The sequence below is a fragment of the Coccinella septempunctata genome, chromosome 7, assembly GCF_907165205.1.
Source record: "Coccinella septempunctata chromosome 7, icCocSept1.1, whole genome shotgun sequence".
Classification (NCBI taxonomy): domain Eukaryota; kingdom Metazoa; phylum Arthropoda; class Insecta; order Coleoptera; family Coccinellidae; genus Coccinella; species Coccinella septempunctata.
The window spans coordinates 19,445,436-19,469,223 of record NC_058195.1 but is presented as its reverse complement, the minus strand read 5'-3'; the positions used below and the strand labels follow the sequence as shown (position 1 = coordinate 19,469,223).

General features: G+C 41.2%; 1 protein-coding gene and 1 long non-coding RNA gene across 2 annotated transcripts; both read right to left on the bottom strand.

Annotated features, from left to right (window-relative positions):
* Positions 1-6,224: 6,224 nt before the first annotated feature.
* On the bottom strand, positions 6,225-6,847 carry LOC123317950. Its single transcript, XR_006538225.1, has 3 exons — positions 6,816-6,847; positions 6,515-6,763; positions 6,225-6,235 (listed from the first exon to the last, which is right to left on the bottom strand). It is a non-coding gene; the product is annotated as an uncharacterized LOC123317950 (long non-coding RNA).
* A 2,246-nt stretch (positions 6,848-9,093) lies between these two features.
* Positions 9,094-10,516, bottom strand: LOC123316922. The gene is made up of 2 exons (XM_044903234.1): positions 10,053-10,516; positions 9,094-10,000 (listed from the first exon to the last, which is right to left on the bottom strand). Exons 1-2 carry the CDS (start codon positions 10,514-10,516, stop codon positions 9,094-9,096), a joined length of 1,371 nt encoding a protein of 456 aa, XP_044759169.1.
* Positions 10,517-23,788: the final 13,272 nt, after the last annotated feature.

The window sequence follows — 23,788 nt, the reverse complement described above, 5'->3', positions numbered from 1 at the left end:
ATTTTCTGAGAGTTTGAATTTTTTTTGCCTTTTCTCCGTCACCACAGTTGGGGCGAGTCTTTTTATCGAGTTTTGAGTGTAAGTGGCCGAATATAGAACCAGAGGTAAGACGACACGCCGTTATTTTTTTTTATAATATTGGAACTTCAGTTTTCTGTCTACATCCCTCTCATACCCGAGTCTGAGTTCCACCCCTACTGTCATTAACGTACCCTGCTGGTGTGGATACCCGGGGGGTAGGCGAAGGCACTTTGGGGTGGCTCACCCTTTCCTGAAATTTCCCGTCGTATCTAGTTCCACCCCTACTGTCGTTAAAGTACCCTGCTGGTGTGGATACCCGGGGGGTACCGAGGACACTTTGGCGTGGCGCACCCTTTCCTCAGTTCCCGTCTTTTTACCCCGTTCCGGTATTCACCTTTACGGTTAGGGAGGCATTCTGCTGGTGTGGATACCCGGGGAGTGCCGAACGAGCCTGAGGGTGAGCCGTCGTATTTCTGTGCTGTCTTTTATCCCCTAACCTGGCTGAAGTCCAATATCTGTCCGTCAAGTGTACGTTTCAGGTTCTGGCTGGCGAACAAGTCCGTTAACCCCCGTATACCGTTTGAGATCGGATCCAGTGTTATTCCGTCAGTTTTGCCCTGTAAATCTCACTGATTTCGAGTCACCGAATTTTGTAATAGTGCTATTTGTGTTCCCCTTTTTCGAATCGACAAATAAAAGTTGTATACGTTGATTCTGCCTATCATTGTGCGTCGCTAACACCCTAGACACAAGGTTGAGACATCACTTATCGACTTAGGAGATGGTGTCGATCCTCCTGCAGTAGTTAATGTCTCACGTACCGGTACACCTGTAAGGAATCCAACATTAGAACAGGTCATGAATGAAACAAGGCAGACATGTAGAGCATTACTGCGACAATTACCAGCGATACCTCTCATACAGTCGCAGGACTGTGGGACAGCAACACCTGAGGGCCCGACACAAAGTAGATGGGTTAATTCCACACGATGGGTGTCTTTTCCACACTTACCTGCACCGTGGATAAATTCTGACCGGCCAATTATCACAGCACCTGCCAGATCGGAACCGGAGTCTCGATCAACAGTACCAACTGTCCCGGTACACAAATGGAACATCTCCTTTGATGGCGCTGGTAGTGTAACTGAATTTCTTGAAGAGGTGGAGAGGCTGGCTGAATCTCGTAAGGTGTCCCTGGAACAAGTTTTCGAATCAGTGTATGAGTTACTACGAAAGGATGCGAGGGATTGGTTCATCCCCAGGAGAGGTACTTTTGAGGACTGGGAGGATTTTAGCAACCAACTGAAAGAAGCATTTCTGCCAGTTAACTACGAGGAGAATCTGTTGGAGGAAATAAAAAGGCGAACACAAGGCCCTGAAGAAAAGTTGCTTCTATATGTTACCCGGATGCAGAACTTATTCCAGAAACTCACCTATGCAAAACCATCCGAGGTGGAGCAGATCCGGCTTATCCGACAGAGGTTGATCCCGCCCTTACAGCAAGCCTTGGCCTTCCAGGAGACCAAGACTTATGATGAACTTCTCCGTAAGGGAAAAGTTTTTGAACTGGTCCAGTGGCAGATGAACCAGTACACCCGGCCACCCTCCAAACCAGGTTTTGTGGAAGAACCTCACCTGACGTACAGTCCCCGTCAACTGAACCGATACTAAGCAAGCTTTTCTATGGATACTGGAGAACAGGTTCACCAAACAACTGATCACAGGGAATCAGTCCCGCCGACACCAGCCAACCAGACACGACTTTCTCCGCCGGGGGAGAGCCGTCCAGAGCCACCCAAGTCCAGAGAGTCAATAGCCCAGCGACAGGAATCTCACCGTCCGACTTCTGGAGACAGGTCCGAAGGTCGATCCAGACCTGCAACATCGCCACCCCGCCGTCCAGCCGAAAATAGCCCCGCTGACCGGACCGGGCCACCATCAGGGAGGAGAGTGTCCTTCCAGACACAGTGTTTCCGATGTGGTGGATATGGCCACATGCGTCGAGAGTGTCACAGGCCACCGAGGATCTTCTGTTCTCGATGCCAGAGGGAAAATATTCTCTCACGAGACTGTCCGTGTTCGGGAAACTGAAGGGGAGATTGGAGGCAGAGTCGACCACATCTCCCGGAATCTTGACTCCACTGGCACCGACTACCTGTAATGATAACCGTCCGTTAGTAGAGGTCAGAATAGCCGGCAAACACTTCCGAGCACTGATAGATACCGGAGCGACCAGGAGTTTCTGCAGTCAGGCCGTATCCGATCAGTGTGAAAGTAAAGGAATCACAGGACAAACAATGCACAACAGTTTCGCAGTAATAGCGAACGGACAAACCACCGTCACACCGAAACTGTACACCACCACCGTGCAAATTTCCGATTACACACTGCCTGATTTGAAATTCTTACTGGTACCAAACTTACCGGTTGACATCATTCTGGGGATGGATGTTCTGTCGACTTTCAAGTTTTCCGTAAATCGGAGTCTCAGAAACAGGAGCTGGAGGCATTTCTGAAAGAAGAATTGAAGAAGTTTGAAGACCTATATGGTACAACCGACCTGATTGAACATAAGATCAAACTGAAACCGGGCACCGAACCGATCAAACAACGATACCGACCCCTAAACCCGAAAATGCAGGAGATCTTCAATCAGGAAGTAGACCGTATGCTGGCTGAGGGAGTGATTGAACCCTCCAAGTCACCGTGGAGTTCACCGAAAGTATTGGTCAGGAAGAAAGACGGAAAATACCGTTTTTGCATCGACTTCCGTGCCGTCAACCAAGTGTCTGTGAAAGATGCATACCCGTTGCCGTATATTTCTGGGATTCTGGATAAACTGCGTAAGGCCAAATACATCTCCACACTGGATCTGAAACAAGGATATTGGCAGATACCGTTAGCAAAGGAAAGCCGTCCGATTACTGCCTTCACAGTTCCAGGAAGGGGATTGTTCCAGTTCACCGTCATGCCGTTTGGTCTTCATGCTAGTCCAGCCACATTCCAGAGATTCTTAGACACCGTTATTGGCCCAGAAATGGAACTGGAGGCGTTCGCTTACCTGGACGACATAGTTGTCCTGGGGGAAACTTTCGAGGAGCACCTGGAGAACTTAAGAGAAGTATTCCGGCGGTTGAGAGAAGCCAATCTTCGTCTCAATCCCGAAAAGTGTGACTTTGTGCGAAAATCTCTAAAATACCTAGGACATGTCGTTACTTCCGAAGGAATCCGTACCGACCCGGATAAAGTTTCCTCTATCGTAGCATTCCCAGCGCCGAAAACCATCCGTGAATTGCTCCGTTTTCTGGGAGTTGCTAGCTGGTACCGCCGTTTTATAGAGAACTTTTTCGATGTCGTTTCACCGTTAACTCACCTGTTAAAGAAGAAACCACGTTGGAAGTGGGGTGAGGAACAACAAAAAGCGTTCGACCTCCTGAAACAAAAACTGACCGAATCACCGATACTGGCCTGTCCGGATTTCAATCAACCGTTCGTTTCCTGCAAACAGACGCCAGTGACGTAGGCCTTGGAGGAGCCCTGACCCAAGTTCTGGATGGAGAGGAAAGGGTGATCGCCTATGTCAGCCGTACCTTGAACACCGCCGAAAGAAACTACTCCGTGTCCGAAAAGGAATGTCTCGCCATCGTTTTCTCGATAGAGCAACTGCGACCATACCTGGAAGGATTTCATTACACCGTAATTTCCGACCACATGAGTCTGAAATGGCTGAATTCCATCAAGTCACCGTCCGGAAGAATTGCTCGATGGGCCGTTTTCCTTCAGCAATTCGACTTTGAAGTCCAATACCGGAAAGGTGCCCTGAACAAAGTCACCGACAGTCTGTCCCGAAACCCGTTACCGTCTGTGGATTCCGTATGCCTGGCCGACGTCGAAGTTCGCTGCAGTTGGTACAACAAAAAGCTCCAAGAGGTACAAAGAGACCCAGAAGATTTCCCTGACTACGCCGTTGAGGATGGGAAACTGTATCGTCACTTCTGGGACTCTTCCGACTTTACTGAAGTTGGTTCCGGACAACCATGGAAGCTCTGTGTACCCACCGAACAACGACTGGAGGTCCTGAAAGAAAATCACGATTCTGAATTAGCTGGTCACCTGGGAATCTCCAAAACCATCTCTCGGCTAGCCCGGAATTATTACTGGCCAGGGATGTTCAGAGATGTCGCAAAATACGTAAGAAACTGCCCATCCTGTCAAAAGTACAAAGTACCACAACAGAAGACGCCTGGAAAAATGCAACCACATAGAATGACTGATGCACCGTTCCAAGAGGTCTGTACAGATGTGGTTGGGCCACTTCCCCGTTCCAAGAAGGGAAATTCTTACGTAGTGGTGATGCAGGACCGTTTCACGAAGTGGGTTGAATGCCGTCCGTTGCGGAAAGCCACCGCTAAAACCGTTTACTCAGCCCTGTATGAACAAGTTGTACTCCGATATGGCTGTCCGAAACTGGTGATATCTGACAATGGGGTACAATATGACAGAAGACTGTTCAAAAACAGTCTCCGAGAGCTAAACATTGCTCACCGTTTCACCCCTCCGTATACACCACAGTGCAACGCCGTAGAACGAGCTAATCGTACGTTGAAAACTATGATAGGTCAGTTCTGTGAAGACGGTCACCGTACTTGGGATGAGAAATTAGGTGAACTAACTTTCGCCCTGAACACCGCAAAACAAGAATCTACAGGATTCACACCGGCATTCCTGAATTATGGAAGGGAACTAACAGTTCCAAAGGCAATCTATTCCTCAAACATCCAAGACAAAGACACCGAGGAGACAAACAGAAGCACAGAAGAAAGTAGAGTATATCTTACTCACCGTACAGAACAAATCCGTCATCTTCAGGAGGCCTATGAGCGTTGATAACAGAAAGAGGCGAAGAAATAAAATCAAACAAAGCCATCATCAAGCAAGGTATACCGCAGGGGAGTATATTAGGATGTATACTATTCTTGCTGTATATAAATGACTTAACAGGGGTTACAATAGAAGAACTAATGGTACTGTTTGCTGACGACACAAATGTATTGATTTCGGATGCAAATGTTCAAGATCTAATAACCAAGACATCAAACACTTATAGGAGAATAGAGGAATGGCTGAAATCACGCAAGCTCACACTTAACACACTAAAAACAAGTGTCATGTGCTTCAGAACAAAACAGTCAACTCAAATTATACCGGAAGAATTAAAAATTGATAAAACAACCTTCAAACTTCAAAGAACTGCGAAATTCCTTGGAATAACAGTAGATGAACACCTTACATGGGAAGAACATATAGAAAAAACAAACAACAGCTTAAACTCAGTATGCTACACAATCAGGGTACTATCCAAATACTTAAGCATGGAATTATTGAGAACTGTTTATTTTGCAAACTTCGAATCCAAAATGAGGTATGGAATAATCTTTTATGGAGCAAACAGGAATATGAGAGACATCTTCATAACTCAGAAAAAAGCCCTAAGAATCATCCTTGGACTCACATGGCGAGAGTCATGTAGAGGTCTTTTCAAAAAAAATAAAATTCTCACATCATATGCTGTATACATTCAAGAATGCGCAAATTTTGTTTTCCGAAATAAACACTTATTTGAAAATGAACTGAGTCAAAGTAAGTATAAAACTAGAGATCCACAGTACATATATCCCAAACATCACCTCACTGTAACAGAGAAAAATTGCCACTATTCTTGTCTGAAGATATTCAATAGATTACCCAATCACATCAGGAGAGAATCTGAATTGAAAAATTTCAAGAAGGCACTGTATAAATTATTAATGGAATTAGAACCATATAATATGGAAGAATTTAATATTTGATTTATTTTGTTATTTGACACTATTTCTTTCTACTATTTGTAGTATTTAGAAATAAAGATGTATTCTATTCTATTCTATTCTATTCTATTCTATTCTAAATAGGTTAGTAATGGGGTACTACCGCTGCTTTCACCGAATAAGTGCCCAGGTGAGTGAAATAGAGCCTTATACCTGTATCTCCTTATTAACTGACAAATGTACATACCTATATTTCCGCGATTCCACCATAACCGATAAATCTAACCTGGTCTGCCAGCGTTGGAAGATTCTGTTCCGTACAGTTTTGTTTGTTCTGTGCAGCTTTTATTGAAACCAAACAGGACCGTCTGACTGTCATCCAGTGGGTAAGTGGTATCCCACAATACCTGCAACAGAAAATTCCTTTAATTCACTGGAAAAATAGGAACCGTTACCGTTAATTCAATTTTTCTGTATTAATTGTGGGACCGATAATAACAAGTGAGATACACCCGTCCTGTCTGTCTCTATTTCACCCCTGTGTCACTGTTAAATAGAATAACCGAATAGAAAATAGCAATAGAAGGCTGACACCGCTTACACCGATATTACAAACTGGCCTGAACGGTGAGTGAAATAGAACAGTATATTTGTATCTCCTTATTAAAATTACCGACCATACTTACCGTTTCTTCCGAAATTCCACCGTACACCCTGTTATCCCTCTGCTCCAGGATATCAGTATACTAAATGCTTTTCTCTCATTTTTATGCAACCTACAACTGCTGCTGACTCCAACACCATCGGGGAGTTGCACCACCGTCACAGGGGGAGCGAACGACGCTGTCTGGTATTCCAAACTACCCTGGTTCGATGATATTGATGACTGTTAACCCCCATGACATGTGCCCGGAGCCGGCTTTGCGAAGTCCACCCTAAAATGGTTCAGAAATAACACAACGAATGACAAATCGAAATGGTACTCACTTTGAAGATTCCGTCCTGCACTGTTTCCACTATTTTCCGGCATTTCTTTCACCGATGGAAATGGAAATCGAAATTTGGAACCACCCGGCGAGATTTGACAATTGGACTTTGGAGGTTAGCTGATAGAACACAGAACTTCAACATCGAAAGGCGCCGTCAACGCGGACCATAGAGTGGAAGTAACCGAGATAGCATTAGCCGAGTATACGCCACCTGGAGTAGATTAGGTGAACTTGTTTATTGTAAATCCGATCTCAATCGTCTTGCCGTGAATAGTCAAACCGTTAACCGGACTTAGTAGATTTCACCGTGAAAAATTTAATCCCCTATTTCATCGTGGATTCAATTTTTCAACCGGAGCCGGGGGGATGTAATGAGAAAATGGGTTTTCAAACCTATTCCCTCATTTTAGAATAATTATTTTAGTTTTCATTTTTAAATAATTTTGTTTCGAATTAATTTTCCGAGAAATCTTTTCGAATTTCCAATTCAGGATTCCGACATCGTTCGGAATTGTAAACATACCGTACCGTTTTTATTCCGTTTTTATTTCCTAAAAACGATGTCGCACCGTATAAAACATCCTGAATTGGAAGATAACCGAGTTTTTTTTGTTCGCTAGCACAGATAAGTCGAAATTAAGACGTTTTCATCGACGCAAATTTACCGAATTTCGACTGTCGGGCACATCTGATTTCCGCACCCCCCCTGTGGGTATAAAATCAGATGTTCCCCCGCAGGCCACTTCACTTACGAATTATAGCCTGATTGTCACTTGTGATTTTTAAGATTTTCGCTTGATTCGAATTACTAGCGCCGTCCGCCGAGTTATTTTAGAAAAATTGTTTTTTTTTTGGGGTTTTCATTTTCTGAGAGTTTGAATTTTTTTTGCCTTTTCTCCGTCACCACAGTTGGGGCGAGTCTTTTTAACGAGTTTTGAGTGTAAGTGGCCGAATATAGAACCAGAGGTAAGACGACACGCCTTTATTTTTTTTTTAAATATTGGAACTTCAGTTTTCTGTCTACATCCCTCTCATACCCGAGTCTGAGTTCCACCCCTACTGTCATTAACGTACCCTGCTGGTGTGGATACCCGGGGGGTAGGCGAAGGCACTTTGGGGTGGCTCACCCTTTCCTGAAATTTCCCGTCGTATCTAGTTCCACCCCTACTGTCGTTAAAGTACCCTGCTTGTGTGGATACCCGGGGGGTACCGAGGACACTTTGGGGTGGCGCACCCTTTCCTCAGTTCCCGTCTTTTTACCCCGTTCCGGTGTTCACCTTTACGGTTAGGGAGGCATTCTGCTGGTGTGGATATCCGGGGAGTGCCGAACGAGCCTGAGGGTGAGCCGTCGTATTTCTGTGCTGTCTTTTATCCCCTAACCTGGCTGAAGTCCAATATCTGTCCGTCAAGTGTACGTCTCAGGTTCTGGCTGGCGAACAAGTCCGTTAACCCCCGTATACCGTTTGAGATCGGATCCAGTGTTATTCCGTCAGTTTTGCCCTGTAAATCTCACTGATTTCGAGTCACCGAATTTTGTAATAGTGCTATTTGTGTTTCCCTTTTTCGAATCGACAAATAAAAGTTGTATACGTTGATTCTGCCTATCATTGTGCGTCGCTAACACCCTAGACACAAGGGAACCCTGTCTCCGGCTAGTAGCTGCCAGGGTAGGTTTGCTATTCTCCCTCAAAGAATAGCTGGCGCTCGAGTCCACCGAGGAAAACCCCGTTACACCACAACAAAGAGCCCAGCCCTCGTCAGCTCGACTAGGAGCCCATTCAGGACAAGATTCCACAGTAGAGGTGATAGACACCTCCCTGTGGACATCCCCTTCCCGGCGAGCCCCAGATTGTCGAGCCGCCTTGCCGAGCAGTTATGCTGCGATCCTTCAGCAGAAACCTCGCCCAACGTCAAAGTGTCAGTTCCACGCCATGTTTGGACAACGCAGCTTGCATCGCACCAAACGCAGTGTTGTTGAATGCACCCTCTATATCCAGGAATACAGCCAGTGTCCATTCTTTGTGATGTAGTCCGTCCTCAATGCAGTTGACCACCGAGTGAAGAGCAGAATCTACTGATTTGCCTATTTGGTAAGCATGCTGACAGGGGTGTAAGGGGTGCGTTTGTAACGCACCATCCCTGATATATCTATCTACCAATCTCTCCAACGTCTTGGTTAGAAACGAGGAAAGGCTTTTTGGACGAAAGTCCAATGCCAGTTTTGGGTATGAAAACAACCCGCACCTTTCTCCAGGGCAATCGTATATGTCCTAGAGCTAGACTCTCTCGGAGTATGTTAAGCAGTGGGGAAGACCCTCAATAAGGAGTGCCGGAATTATGCCATCCTCGCCCGCTGCTTTGTAGGGCTCGAATCCGTTAATAGCCCATCGGATTCGAGACTGTGTTACCACTTGTGAAGCCAACTTCCAGTCCTCTCGTGAGGCATGTCGTTGGCGCTCATCCTGCGTGTTGTTGTTCTCTGTGAAGCCCGGAAAATGAGCCTCTAGGAGATGTCTTAAGCTTTCTTCCTCTGAGCATGTTTTATGCCCGGTAGGAAGCTTTGAGTAGTCCATCGTGACTGTGCCTCCTGCAGAGAGTATCTTCCTCAGCCGATTGGTTTCAGGTGCACCCTCTATATCGCTACAGAAGCGCCCCCACGATTCACGCTTGGACTTCCTTATGAGTCCTTTGTATCTCTTCATGGCCGATTTGTAATCGTCCCAGTCATTTCCAAGGCCAGATCTCATTGCCCTGTTAAAGAGATGCCTGCTAGTAAGTCTGGCATCAGTTAGCTCAGGTGTCCACCACTTCGTCTGACCCTTTGGTCTACGAAATTGAGGTCTACAACTGCTGTGGTAGGCTGAGATAATGCACTCCTGCAGCTTGTCAGCAGCAGTGTCCAATTCTCTCGTGTTCTTTGGTACAAGGTTCTCCTGTCCTAGGTTGTCAGAGAGGTCTGTCAAGTAATTGGACCAATCTGTTCTTCTCGGATTCCTGAAAATTTCTGGATCCTTTGAAATTCTGTTCCCTTTGATAGTGAAGCAGATGTGTCGGTGGTCTGATAGAGAGATCACTTCCGTTGCAACACGCCAATTCTCGAAGAAGTCAGCGATGGAACTGCTACACAAAGTTATGTCGAGCACCTCCCTTGTACTCGAAGTAACGAAGGTCGGCTCATCACCTCTATTGAGTAGGTTAAGATTTGTTGAATACAGAAAGTCAATTAGCGCCTCACCCCTCGGGTTGACCCCACAAAATGTGATGGGCATTAGCGTCACACCCAACGAGCAAGGGCCATCCTTTCCGTTGACAGAATTCGACCAGCTCCTCCAATTCCCTTGATGGTGGTGGGTCCGGGGAGTCGTAGGGAAGGTGTGCCGAACACACCACTAGATTCTTCAGCGGTCCTCTACAGTCTAGAATCTGAACCGCTACCAGATCTCTGAAACAGAAATTTGTTAGTAATTGAGCCCTCAAATCAGTGGAAGCAAGTATACACGCCCTCGGATTCGTATCCTTGGGCGAGAAGAAGAGCCTACCACCTTTGAAGGAAAGGCCCCTCACCTCGCCTCCCCTAATCCAGGGCTCCTGAATCAGAGTTAAAAATTTGTGCAGCTTTATCAGCCGCAACCGAAGAATATCGGTTGCCGCTATGCAGTGCTGCAAGTTTATTTGCGTGACGTATATGTCAGCAGCCATGAGGATCAATTTTTGTCCTCAGTCAGCTGACTGTCACTTCATACCAGCAGATCCTTGAGGATCTACTGGTGATTTGGGTGGTGTGGAACCCCGCTCAGTTCCCCCTCCTCCGCCATCCCTCTCGTGCCCGCCAGTCTCCTTATATTCCGGTAGGGCAACGGGAGACATGGGCTCAGTGAGAGCCCTCGCTAAGTCCACCTCCATCTCCGACTGGACAGTCGGGTTAGAGGATTTCTCCTCTGGAGTGCAGATCTCCTTCTCCTCGGCACTGGGCCCCGTTGTTGGAGCTGCCTGTGCAGTCGAAGAGGGTGGAGCATTTGTCACCCGTCCTGGGCCTTGGATGAGCCTGAATGTGCCCATCCGCATTCCAATCCCAACTTGGAATTTGCAGGCCTTCAGGACCTCAAGAGACGCCTTGTCCATACCAAGAATGACCTGTGCCATTTCAGGCTTGTCAACCCTGTTATAGACCTTCCAGCCTCTGGTTTTGAGGGCCGGAGTCGACATCTCTATTCGTCTGAAAATAAGTCCCGTAGGCGTGGAGCTCTGAGCACCTCTCACCCACAGACTCACTCTCGTTAATCTTTCCAGGTCCCCCATCTCAATCATCTTGAGGCGGAGTCCCTTAGGAAGTTTCAGCTTCGACAGACTATCCTGTAGCCAGTTTCTGCTGGAAGTGACCACGCAAGAGGTTATGATTGCCCCCTGGTGGTTGAGTTCAACACTCCGGAACGACGGGTAAGGCTGGCCGGTCTGGATCTTGTCCATCGCGGAAGCCACCGCCAGCTCCACAGTGTCGAGTTCCTCCTTCGATAGTGCTCTCTCTGGCCAGCCCTCGTGAACGAGAGCTACCTTCAGGGGCAAACTCGCTACCTCATTGTGAGAGGGCCTGTTCGGAAGGTTATTCGCCTTCTTCGCCGGCCGCCCGTAGAAGAGGAGAGTTCCCGGCAGCAGACCCTCCAGTCGCTTGACCGGCCAAGTCTGCGCCAGCCCTTCTCGCTCTTCTTTTTTCCGCACCACTGCGGTTCCGTCTTTTAGGGACGGCGGTCGATGAAGGCCCCGGTTTTGAGTCCCCTTCATTTACTGAAGGGCTTCTTTCGGTGCCTTCATTGGTTTCTTACCGTGAGCCCCAGAGGAGGTGCCCTCGGTGTCAGGTTGCAGTGCAACCTGTGGGGTTTGTTTGTTTTTGTTCGTTGAGCTATTCATATAGTTCCCACGAGTAGCGAAGAAATAAAAGTCACCCTCGGCAGAGCTTCGATACCGAGGGAAGGTCTATTTACAAGGAGATGCGACCTGGTTTCCCCAGGGAATCGTTCGCGACACACTCCACCCAGTGCCATTCAGCCCTGGGCACGATTTCTTACACCACGGCTTGGGGGTCAGTCTTAGTTTTCACCGCTCAACTTGGACCTTATCGACATGGGTGACCCTACCAGAACAGTGTTCCGTCGACATCGCTCCAAGAATCATCACAGTTTGCTTAAGCTCTCACAAAAACGTCAAGGTGCCGACCATTCGTGAGAGATGCGATTTCTTCATGCATGAGAATGTGTTTAATTTTTTAACCGGAAACGGTGCCTCGTACAGCAAAAAGTCAAGAAACCGAATTTGCTCCAAATTAAATAAGGATTTGAAAAGTAATTATAATTGTCGCAAAAACCAGTGGCGTATCATTTTTATATCTGAAAATATTCAGTCTCGCTGAAGTGCGGAGGCCACTGGTAGAATAGAGAAGAAATGATATTATGCAAAAAGAGCTCCTTGACGCTCAAAACCTATGTCTCAAATTTCCTTAAAATATTTCAAGCAGTGTGAAAGTTATTTATAAAAAACATTTTTTTTTTCTTTAATTTTAACACCCCGTATCTCGGAGAGGAAACATTTCTCGACATATGTTTATATGACACACTAGGGCTTATTTTTGATGTAGAATACGTGGTTAAAATTTCTTTGTAATGATCTGGACCACCCTGTATTTGACAGCGTCTGTTTCGAAATAGCGACCACCCCTGTTGGCAGACGCTTACGATTTCAATTCAGTTAAGATCCTAGACCATTTTGACACAACATTCATCTTGGTAACTATTAGAAAATTCCAATCGATTTTTTCTCATCTTTTCAATTTTTTTTATACCATAAGGCGACCACTCACGCCCGGCAGACGGGCGGTTTCAAGTTGAACCAAAGTGCCAAACCAAACCTTTGGTAACTTATGAGGTAGCTGATATTGCTGCCAGCTCTCGGACTAGAAGGTTAAGAGATACATAGTTCAAGTAGTTTAGTCTTGATTCTGTATTCTTCACAATTAATGGCGAAATTTACTTTTCATCATCAGTTGCGAAATATTTTAATTTTCGTAACTGGTTGCGAAAAGTAGAACGTTTCAAAACGTAGATGAGTTTTAAAAAGTGTTACTTTATATGTCAAAACTAGAAAAATGGGTTTTGTACCCCAATATATTTAATAGTTGAACCACAGTTGATACCGAACATAGTTTTTGTTAAATCTGAAAAACCGGACTTTCAAAATACTGTGTCATCTGGACAAGAAATCGAAATGATAAATCACCAATGAAGCACTTTTACTGGGATACAAAAGTTCAATGTATGTATGTCGATGTTCCAGAACAGTCACACCGATCAATGGACGAATTCAGGAACGTTTGCCAAGCTTGTAAATGAGGGGTTCAAAGCTGAAGTGAACCAAGTCCATGTAGCCTAGTTTTGAGATGAATGGCTTAGAAGTTGTTTATCACCAATTAATTCAAGAGTGACTTCTTTAAATTTTAGAAGGTTACAATGTAAGCATATGCTTACATCTACCTTGATTTAATTGGTGATAAACAACTTCTAAGCCATTCATCTCACAACTAGGCTGCACGGACTTGGTTCACTTCAGCTCTGAACTCCTCAAATAATAGAAAAAGCTCTCTCGATGGAAACGTATTTTTTTAAATTATATTTGTGCCTTTCAATTGCTTTCATCATTTTACAATCCATGGAATGTCCCCGTCTTTCAAATCCAAGTGATATTAAAGATAATTTATATTGAATTTTCAATGTGAGTTTTAACATTATTCAGGCGTTTTTTCGTGCTTTGTGCATTATATTTTTGGTTTCATCCAGAGACTAAAATGGCCGTTTGCACCGTTTGTCTAAACAACGATTATATTCTTAAACAACGTTTAATTCCTTAACCGGGTTGCACCGTTCCTTAACGTTGTTTAAACTAAACGCAGAAATTTGCTCGATTAAAACGTTGATTGAAGTAATACTTCAAATTCGATTGGCAACTGTGTTTTCTATTTGTGTTGATATAAAATTCGAATTTGATGATGATCTTGATGCACTTGGCAATATCGAATTTGGATTTCCCAGATATTTTCCCCGTCGAAGAAATTATTTCGAAAGAATGGAACTCACTTTTTCAGAAGATTTCGTTCAACGAAAGAAACCGTGTTATTTTTTTTGCCATATATGGAGAATGATTTGGAATTTAATAATTAGTTATTTTATACAAATATAGATATTTCAGTAATGATAGTGTTGACCCAATAAATCAATTGCTACCTACATTGAGGTTTTATGCTAGTGCTGGTCAGTTGGCTTCTGTTGATAATTTCATAAATGTAGATGAATCGAAAGGATCAAGAATCAAGATGCTGCAGTTTCATCAGCAATTGGTAAATTATATTCCGAATTCATGAAATGACCAAAGATGAGGATATAGTGCAAATTCAACAGTCCTTTCACAAGAAGGCTTCTTTTCCTAGAGTAATAGGATGTGTTGATGCTACCCATGTTCGCACTTCAAATTGAAAACACAAGACCGAAACTCAGAGGCGGCTGGTCTGTGAGGGCTATAGGGCTACAGCCCCCATACAAGAAATCACAAGAAATCAATCCTTTTATTTATATAATTTATTAATGTAAAACTTTCATGCGACTCCTGCAGTTTTGTTTATTACAATCATAATCTAACAGTTCGTCCCTGCATGGGCGATGAATCGCATAGCCCCGAATTCTTGCATTCGGACAGTCATTCGGCTCCAGCCTCAACTCTTCGTGTCGGTCGTTTTAAGGAGTAAAAGGGCTACGATAAAAGTCGCCCCTATCCGCTTCAGTCTAGCCGCTGCCTGCTAGCGTATAGACAACCTAGCGTGTGTTCGTATTTGTTTACTTTTTGAAATCATGGCGTACAATAGTGTTCAGAATATTTTAAAAACTGATTCCGCGAGGCTTTCGCTGGCAGAAAAGAACCGTATTAAACTGCTGGGTAGACCGACTCCCGATTTAAATTTAACCCAGGCAGATAAAACTCCAAAAACTTCTTATGCAAGACGATTCTCAAGACAAGTGTATAACAAGTGATAACGTATGGGCAAGGGAAGGATTTAGAGATTTGAAGCACCTTAATGAAGAAATTAAGAAGCATGAGCTATCTGCCAAGCATGTAAATTGTTCGACAGAATTAGCTTTTCTGGTTACAGCAGGTCACGGTTGGGTCTCTTTAGTCACAGGAGGGCACACAGTCGCAACTAGCACTAAGAAGTTACAAGTCTGTTCGAATTTTTTTTTTTTTTTTTGTAGATTTATTCCCGGTAACGGGATACAGCAAGGAATGAATGGATGATGATTCTGGTTACGACTTATATCGCTGCTCAATTAGATTCAGCTTACCGGAATAATATTATTAAGCACAACGAGCAAGTAGATAAGAACAGGTATGTTTTAAAAAGAATTAACTATAAATTGCATCAAATTTTCCGAAAACTGGTTTTGAAATTTCATATTTTTATTATTATTCTAAAAGTAGTGCTCTAGTGAACTAGATCACGAGCCGCCACTGCCGAAACTCCAAAAAAATGTTCAAATTTCCCACCTCTAAGATGTCTAAAACACTGGTGTGTGCACTTGTCACTTTTTTCAAGCATCAACATTTCAGAAAATCAGGGATATGAGATCAGTTTCGTGGCGGCGCCACCATGTCATTTGCTTCGTTCTATCCTTGTTCTACCAAATGATACTCTCTCGTTTTATTTTGTTTTGCGTTGATATCGAATGTCGATGGCGATCAACGTCCAACGAGTTGAAAATATGAACTAAAACTGGTGCATTTTGTCAGCTGTTAAGGAATATTTGTGCTTTACAGTTCAATTTTCGTTGTAAAAACAAATCTGTCAATATTTCAACACTATCGAATAAGGGTTCGAATGAGGATTTACTGTTCTTCAAGATAATTTCCGTTTGACAACTTGAATTTGTGGGGGGGGGGGTAATTCAATATGATTTTAATGAAACACAGTTAATTGGTCAAATATCCAATATATTCAGTTGACGGAAAGGAAATTTTCACTATTTCTACTCAGGAAGAATATTTGAAGTAACAGACTCGAATAGATTTATGTATTTCTTATTCTCAATACATGCTCACAATTCACATTACGTATTTCCAATACAGTTTCTTTGAAATATTGCTGAAGTTTCCATAAAACTTAGCTATATCGGTCCCGAATGTTCATTCATCTGATTTGGTTCTGCTTCAAATTCCAACAATACCGAATTCTTAGCTGTAGCTCTTGATTGTCCATATGAAAAACTGAACTTACCGAACGACATATCGAATAAATGAATGTTCTAAACCCTTTTTCGAAACTAATACATTTTCACACATCAATAATCGCTTATATGTAAATACAACATATTCGTACGTCGTAGGAAATCATTTTCAAACTAGCTGACCCGGAAAACGTTGTTTTGCCATATAAATAATTTCCATGTTGTATCATAAAAAAATAGAAATTAAAAATTTTGTCTAAAAAATAAAAAAAAAATTTAGGGGTGGACTAACCCTAACATTTAGGGGGATGAAAAATAGATGTTGGCCGATTCTCATAAATAGCTGACCCGGCAAACGTTGTTTTGCCATATAAATAATTTCCTAATGATTAAATTACTAAAATGGCTATTAAAAAATAAGGGTTGATCGTAGAAGGGTGAAAATTGAGGATTGTATGTATTTTTGTATGTTGTATCATAAAAAAATAGAAATTAAAAATTTTCTCTAAAAAATACAAAAAAAAATTTAGGGGTGGACTACCCCTAACATTTAGGGGGATGAAAAATAGATGTTGGCCGATTCTCATAGATAGCTGACCCGGCAAACGTTGTTTTGCCATATAAATAATTTCCTAATGATTAAATTACTAAAATGGCTATTTAAAAATAAGGGTTGATCGTAGAAGGGTGAAAATTGAGGATTGTATGTATTTTTGTATGTTGTATCATAAAGAAATAGAAATTAAAAATTTTGTCTAAAAAATACAAAAAAAAAATTTAGGGGTGGACTACCCCTAACATTTAGGGGGATGAAAAATAGATGTTGGCCGATTCTCATAGATACCGGATAAGCACAAAAAATTTCATCAAAATCGGTCAAGCCGTTTCGGAGGAGTATGGTAACGAAAACTATGACACGAGAATTTTATATATTAGATATCAAATGACAATGCTCTGTCAAATTCTAAACCGCGCTACCTACATTGGAAAAAACGAAACTGATCCCATATCCCCACGAAATTAAAAACAAAATCGAATCAGTGAATACACCAGAGTTTTAGACATCTTACCCACCTTGACAACAGAAGTTTAGTCACAATATTTCTATTTTCTCAGTTTATGTGCTGTCAAATTTGAAATTATTATCGAGATTACCTATACTTCATTCAGATTTATTTTAGCAGTCGGTTGGCCATGACATAATTTTCTCAAGTTTTTGTAACTAGAACGGAGTAAGGTTGGCACTCATGAAATGTCGTTTATGTCATAACGCCGTTGCCACAACTAATATCAATTTTTATCACGAAAATGCCAAAAGTGATTCAAAAAAGAGACAGGGTTTCAGGAAGTGCTATTTAGATTTCTTGTCCGCTCATTCAAATAATTATACCCTGATCTTCTAAAATCCACAATACGTCAGACGGTAGCGAACATATTCAATGTAAGAGAATTTATATAATGTTTCATCTGAATTTAAACGACTTTTATTTCAGCTGAATATTTCCACAATCAGAAACATTGTGAAAGAAGGGGATGAAAAAGAATAACCTTCTATTGGGAGACCCAAGAAAGTGGGTGGCATTTGAGAAATTTTATGGTTGAGTGAATCAATGCGAAAAGTTTACTACTGAATTTTCGATGAATGTCATCGTAGAATGAGTTCCCGAAAATTGATTTTTCTATTTTCCATTTGACTTGTCCTATACATTGTAAATGTCTTAAGGTACCAATAAATACCCAATTATTATTATATCAATGTATTGAAATGAACAGCCACAAATAAGCGCCAATTGTCCTGTTTATTGTTTATTCGTGTGAAATTTTTGTTCAAAGGTGAAGTTCATCTTGACTTGAAACATCCCTCAAGTCCTTCTACTTATTTTGATGCAAGATGATTTTTGTTTAAGAATTTAACATTCTTGCAATTATCTGTTAATTCCTTCGGGAGATACCCATTCCCAACCACTGCATCATATGCATTTCATCTTCAGGTTAATATTTTTGAAATCTACAACTGATGTAACGTATTCAAACTTTAGCCAAAGAAGATAACGAACATTAACTCTTCTCAAGCTAGTGCATAGCATATTATAATATTATACTGATCTCTTCTATTTTCCATGCAAATAACTGGATTTGGTATGATTTCAATCAGTTTGCATAAACTTCAATTAGGTTCGTCACATATTTTCCGAAGAGATTCGACATTGTCATGAAATACGTATTAACAGAAACTTTTACGTAGAACGGGCAACATAGCGTTGATTTAAAAACCAAAAATGTTTTGACAAGCGTCATAACGCCACATTTTTGTACTAGGTATACAGAGTGAAATGTTTCAAATTTCCATGGCCAACCGGCTGCTAAAATAAAATTGAATGGAGTATATAGATTCGAAATGTCTAGTTGTTCATATAGAAATTGTAGAAGTGATTCTAGAAAAAATAAAAAAACAAAATTTGTCCCGTTCCCTAAAAAAAAAAAAATTATAAAGATTGTTGGGTTTGTATCTCAATTGTACCTCGAGTTCTAAGAGTTCTGGGTTGGTGAAAACTTAGGGACTCGAGGATTGAGATTGATAATGCGGATAACTTGATAATAAACGTTTATTTCCTAATCTAACAAACTATATATAGTATAATTGTACAATGACGTCAAGACCACATGATCGAAGTCGAATTAAAGTTTGCATATTCAGAACATTTTTCTTTACTTGCAATATTACTGCAGTTCGATTAAGGAATTTTAGATATTAAAACAGACTATTGCAATCCATTGTCTCTCCTGGCCTACTTACACATGAAATAACAATTATGAAAGAGAGAATGATCTCAATAATTTCGAATGGAAATATTTAATTAAATTGAGTTTATGAATTTTTGATATATCTAATTTCGGATATTTATTGTACGTTTCGTACAAAGATGTTTGAAATGGATAGAACTTTCTGGTAATGAAGAGTTATCTCCAGAGACCATCACACGAAATACGTACATTTGTAATAAGCACTTTACTAGGCCAATAACAGAAAATTCCATTTCCTATTTACCACCCCGAGATGCACCTGAGGTGGTAGTTCAAGTAGAAACAGAGATTACTGAGAAGATTAATACATAATGCAACGTATCAGATGACATCTCACTTTCAGAGCATGACTACCTTCAGTCCTCGAAGTATAACTCTGAGATATCATCTCAAACTGATTCCAAACCATCAACATCTCCAAACTAATTTTCTTTTGAAAATTTGTCGAAAGAAGAAAAAGAAGTTTGTCACAGGATTAAAAATTTTACATTTTCAGGCACTATACCGTTTCTTGGATCCATTGGTGATAAACCACTTAATATACTCATTCAAAAACTACCAAAAAAGTAATAAAAAATTTATAAAACATCACAATTATATTCCAGACTGAGAAAAATTGGGTTTAACCCTAGTTAGGTTGAGGCGCGGTTTCACTCTTGATGAAATGTCCTATTTTTGTAATATAACAAAAACTTTGATTTCCGTTATTTTTTTATACATGGATCCAGTTCATGTATCACCAGATCATTGGTATAAGAGGAGATATGTTCCGTGGTAGCAGATAATTGAAAAAAGTGCCATTTTGTTCTCAACATTTTGAAGATAACATTACCCTAGTGATTGATGCAACTGAAATATTTTCAGAAATGCCTTCGAATTTTCAGTAGCAGGGAAACACATTTTCTAATTACAAGCATTCTAACACTATGTATAAAGTCGGACTAAGCTCAACTGGTGCCGTCATATATGCGAGTGAGGGATATGAAGGGGCAATTTCTGGCAGAGAACTGTTTGAACAATGCGAGTTGAAAAACTTTTTGCAAGAAAAAGATGCCGTTATGGCTGATCGTGGATTCATTATAAGAGACTTATTAGATGAAATTAATGTCAAATTTTAAACACCGCCTCTTCTTATAAAAAGAAAACGATTGACATCTGAAGAAGAGATAATGACAAAGAAAATTGCAAAGTCGAGAGTGCATGTTGAAAGAGCAATTCGCAAAATCACAAAATTCACAAAATTTTATCGAAAAGATACCCAAAACTTTTACTTCCTATAATATCCAGTATGTTCAATGTTGTATGTTTTTTGATGAATTTTGACGATTGTTTAGTAAAATAGTTCTAACTCTTGTTTTATGTTTCTTATATTAGGTTATCATTTTTCCTCGATCCATTGAAATAATTCTCGCCTTCTCAAATCACAACAGAGTGGAAAATATGCCAACCTCGAATCCGAATCATTCGTAACAATACTGATTATTTTATTTCCCCATCAGGAACTACAAATAAAAGAATGGGAACTGTGGAAATATTAATCATAAGAAATAATTAACTAAAACGAAGAACAAGAGCATAAAATGTCCATCAGCTGGGGTTCATGGGTTCTTCCAGTTCGGATGTTCACTTCTTATGAATGATTTTCTACTCGCCTCATCACTCATTTATAATACGTATTAGGATTATTATGAAGTCCCGCTCTCTTGTATATTTAAGTTGCGTAGTAGATAACCCCCAACTAGTGAATCCTCGCGACTCTTGATGGGATCGAAGACGATGCCTAGGTCTTGGTGTATGGCCGGCCGTATATGTTGCAATAGGTATTTTGGCTCAATGAAAATGGCATTAATTAGTACAGCCATGTAATCAACGACAGATTAACTGGTTGTAGATCTCCTACTGTTCTCATAGCGAACATTTCAGGTACATAAATATCGCGATAAAATGAAATGGTATTTAGAAGAGGTAAAGAAAACACACTAATCAACTTTTATAAAATTCTCTTGGCGATCGATTTCGGCATCTATGTCATCATCAGACCAGCTGAAACACACATAAATATACAATCAATCACAAATTGCATGGTGAAGTTGTTCGATATGACATCACAATTTACAAGTCATCAGGGAAAACGTGAGTGACCTCGAATATGGACTTACCGTCAAAATATGAAGGACTGTTGTACTAAGAGTCATACAGGTATCATAAAAAAACAAGATCTCATCAAAATCTACTGTCTGATGTTAATTTATCTTTCAAGAAATATCAGATCAAAACTCTCCAACTTCAACAGAACAGCGTGTGAATGACAATATGAGGTTAATATGAACGGACCAGAAACAATACGGTAACAAGTCGCTGTCAGTGTCATACCTAAGATGTCTAAAACACAGGTGTGTGTGCACTTGTCACTTTTTGCAAGCATCAACATTTCAGAAAATCGGGGATATGGGATCAGTTTCGTGGCGGCGCCACCATGTCATTTGCTTCGTTCTATCCTTGTTCTACCAAAGTCCAATGATACTCTCTCGTTTTATTTTGTTTTGCGTTGATATCGAATGTCGATCAACGTCCAACGAGTTCAAAATATGAACTTGAACTGGTGCATTCTGTCAGCTGTTAAGGAATATTTGTGCTTTACAGTTTAATTCTCGTTGAAAAAACGAATCTGTCAATATTTCAACACTATCGAATAAACCTTACATAACATTGTTCAGCCTTTTTTGTTTGTTAATGAAATTACAAGTTTTTATTTGAAGTGTTTGAAACATGGGCATAGAGGAGTGAAGGGCAACACGTAAAATATTATATTTGAATGAAAAAAATCAGTTTTTTGCACAAATTCAATAACTTATCAGCATCTTTTCTTTCAGAACTTCTTTTTTCTGACTTTGCTCTCTGCAAACTGAGAAATAGTCTCATCAAAGTCGATCCCTCTGGCTACACCATGCTCATTGGATAAAATAGCCAAGCAAGATAGTCGAGCTTGGCTCATAGTAGATCTGAGATAACTTTGGATAAGCTTAGTTTTGAAAAAACTCAGAAACACATAATGTGAGGTAAACTCCAAGTGCTAACGTTAAATTTGGAACAGAATCTGGAAGCTCATACTCGACATTAAACTGCAATAGTCTCAAAGAACTCCACTTCAGAGCTTCTTCTTCAGGAACGCTAGCCGAACTTTTAAAAACCTCCTCAGACGTGGGATTTCTTTCAAAATGTCTTCTGAAGACATTTCTTCATAACTCCAAACTAAACTGCCAACTAATTCTAGAAATTCAGTTTCTGAACTCTTCAGCAAGTTCTTGGTCTGCAAGATAGCACACCTGAGTGATATCACTTCCATGCCTTGGCAACGAGTGTTTATTTTTTGTTGAAACGTGTCAATGCACCCTAACATCGATCGTCCAATATCTTTTTCTCCGGCATAGATTTCCTTCTTCTGAAGGTTCTTACCTTTCGCAAATTCCATTGCCTTTTCCACAAGAATTTCCCCGTTTTCCATCAAAAAGGCCATTAAACCTCTCATTCTGATGAGGCACTTTTCGACACTGTAGGAATAAGTGTCGAAAAGTTCCTCATAAGAATGAGAAGTTTAAAAGCCTTTTTTTTTCTAGTGCACTATTCCATAGACTCAAATAGCACAAGAATGAGAAATCACATTCTGCAGTAAATAAAGTTTGAGCTGCTCTTCAAGTGTGGATAGTTTCTGAAGGGGTCACGAAGTTCCTCAATGCTATATCGGCAATCTTCTTGGAACTTTGGAATGCAGTCTTAACAGCTTCATACTGAGCACTCCACCTTGTCAGTCCTCCTGCTACTTCTCAACAGATCGACCTTCACTAAATTGCGAAAGTGTGCATATGTAGATTACCTAACTCTGCTCCTCATCCTATCACATTTCGAACTATCAAAACGCATGGGAAAACAAAACTCACCCAAATTGAGCTGACAGCTGCCAGATCGAAGAGGTTGAATAATCTGGACCACTGATTCAATATTTTATTTCTGTACGATTATACGTACACCACGGCACCAATAACACAGCTTGTCTAGATTACCACAAAGAAGCACAAGCAATAAACGAGTAAACGGCGCTTGCGTATTATTGCAGTCGAATTTAGGTACTGACGCAGACGCACTGAGGATGAATGACGAAATTAAACTACTGGAAGAGGCAGGCGCAGTGGAAACATAATGGGTCATAAATCACTCCACCCGGACACTCGCTGCTCCTACTCTATTCAGCCCTGACTACAAGTTTCCTTCTCGACGCCATCGTACTCTTTGCTCACTGTTCCGCTCCTCGCTTAGTAGCCATTTTCAAAGATTAACCTTCCTCTTTGCCATTATACGATATCTATCCTAATAGATAATTGTACTTCACCCACAATTTTAGCGATCGTACGTAAACTATATCTAAAATCGATCCGACTTAGATGTACTTCTTTATTCTTTGCTAGGAAAATAAGCTCTAATCAAATATAAGTCTCTCAAGATACATTTTTGTCACCCTCACAGGGCTGGCACCCGGGGCGGTCCGCCCCCTCCGCACCCCCCTTCCTACGCCTCTGGAAAGAATAACAGTATTTGATATGCAGGGTTTATTATTATTTAAAATATAATGGTAATCGGCAACGTTTCGGGCAGTACCCTTTTTCTAGCCTGTAAAAAACAATATACACAATGTAAAAACAACAAGAACAAACAAACAATTTATAAATATTATAAAATTCTACAAACTTTGTTGGATAGAGATCTAATTCTTTTATTACCTTCAAAATAATTCATTTTGAGTTATTTCCCAACTTATTTGTTGGATGTCATTGGGGTTATGATTTCAAATGATGCTGGAGTTGTTACGTCAATAAAGATTTCTTCTTCTTGTTTGTTTTTGTTGGTCGGCTTA

Coding starts and splice junctions, on each gene's coding strand:
- LOC123316922 (XM_044903234.1), bottom strand. CDS start 10,516: ATGGCTGCTGACATATACGTCACGCAAATAAACTTGCAGCACTGCATA. Junction 10,001..10,052: donor TTGTGGGGTCAACCCGAGGG/GTGAGGCGCTAA, acceptor CCTACTCAATAG/AGGTGATGAGCCGACCTTCG.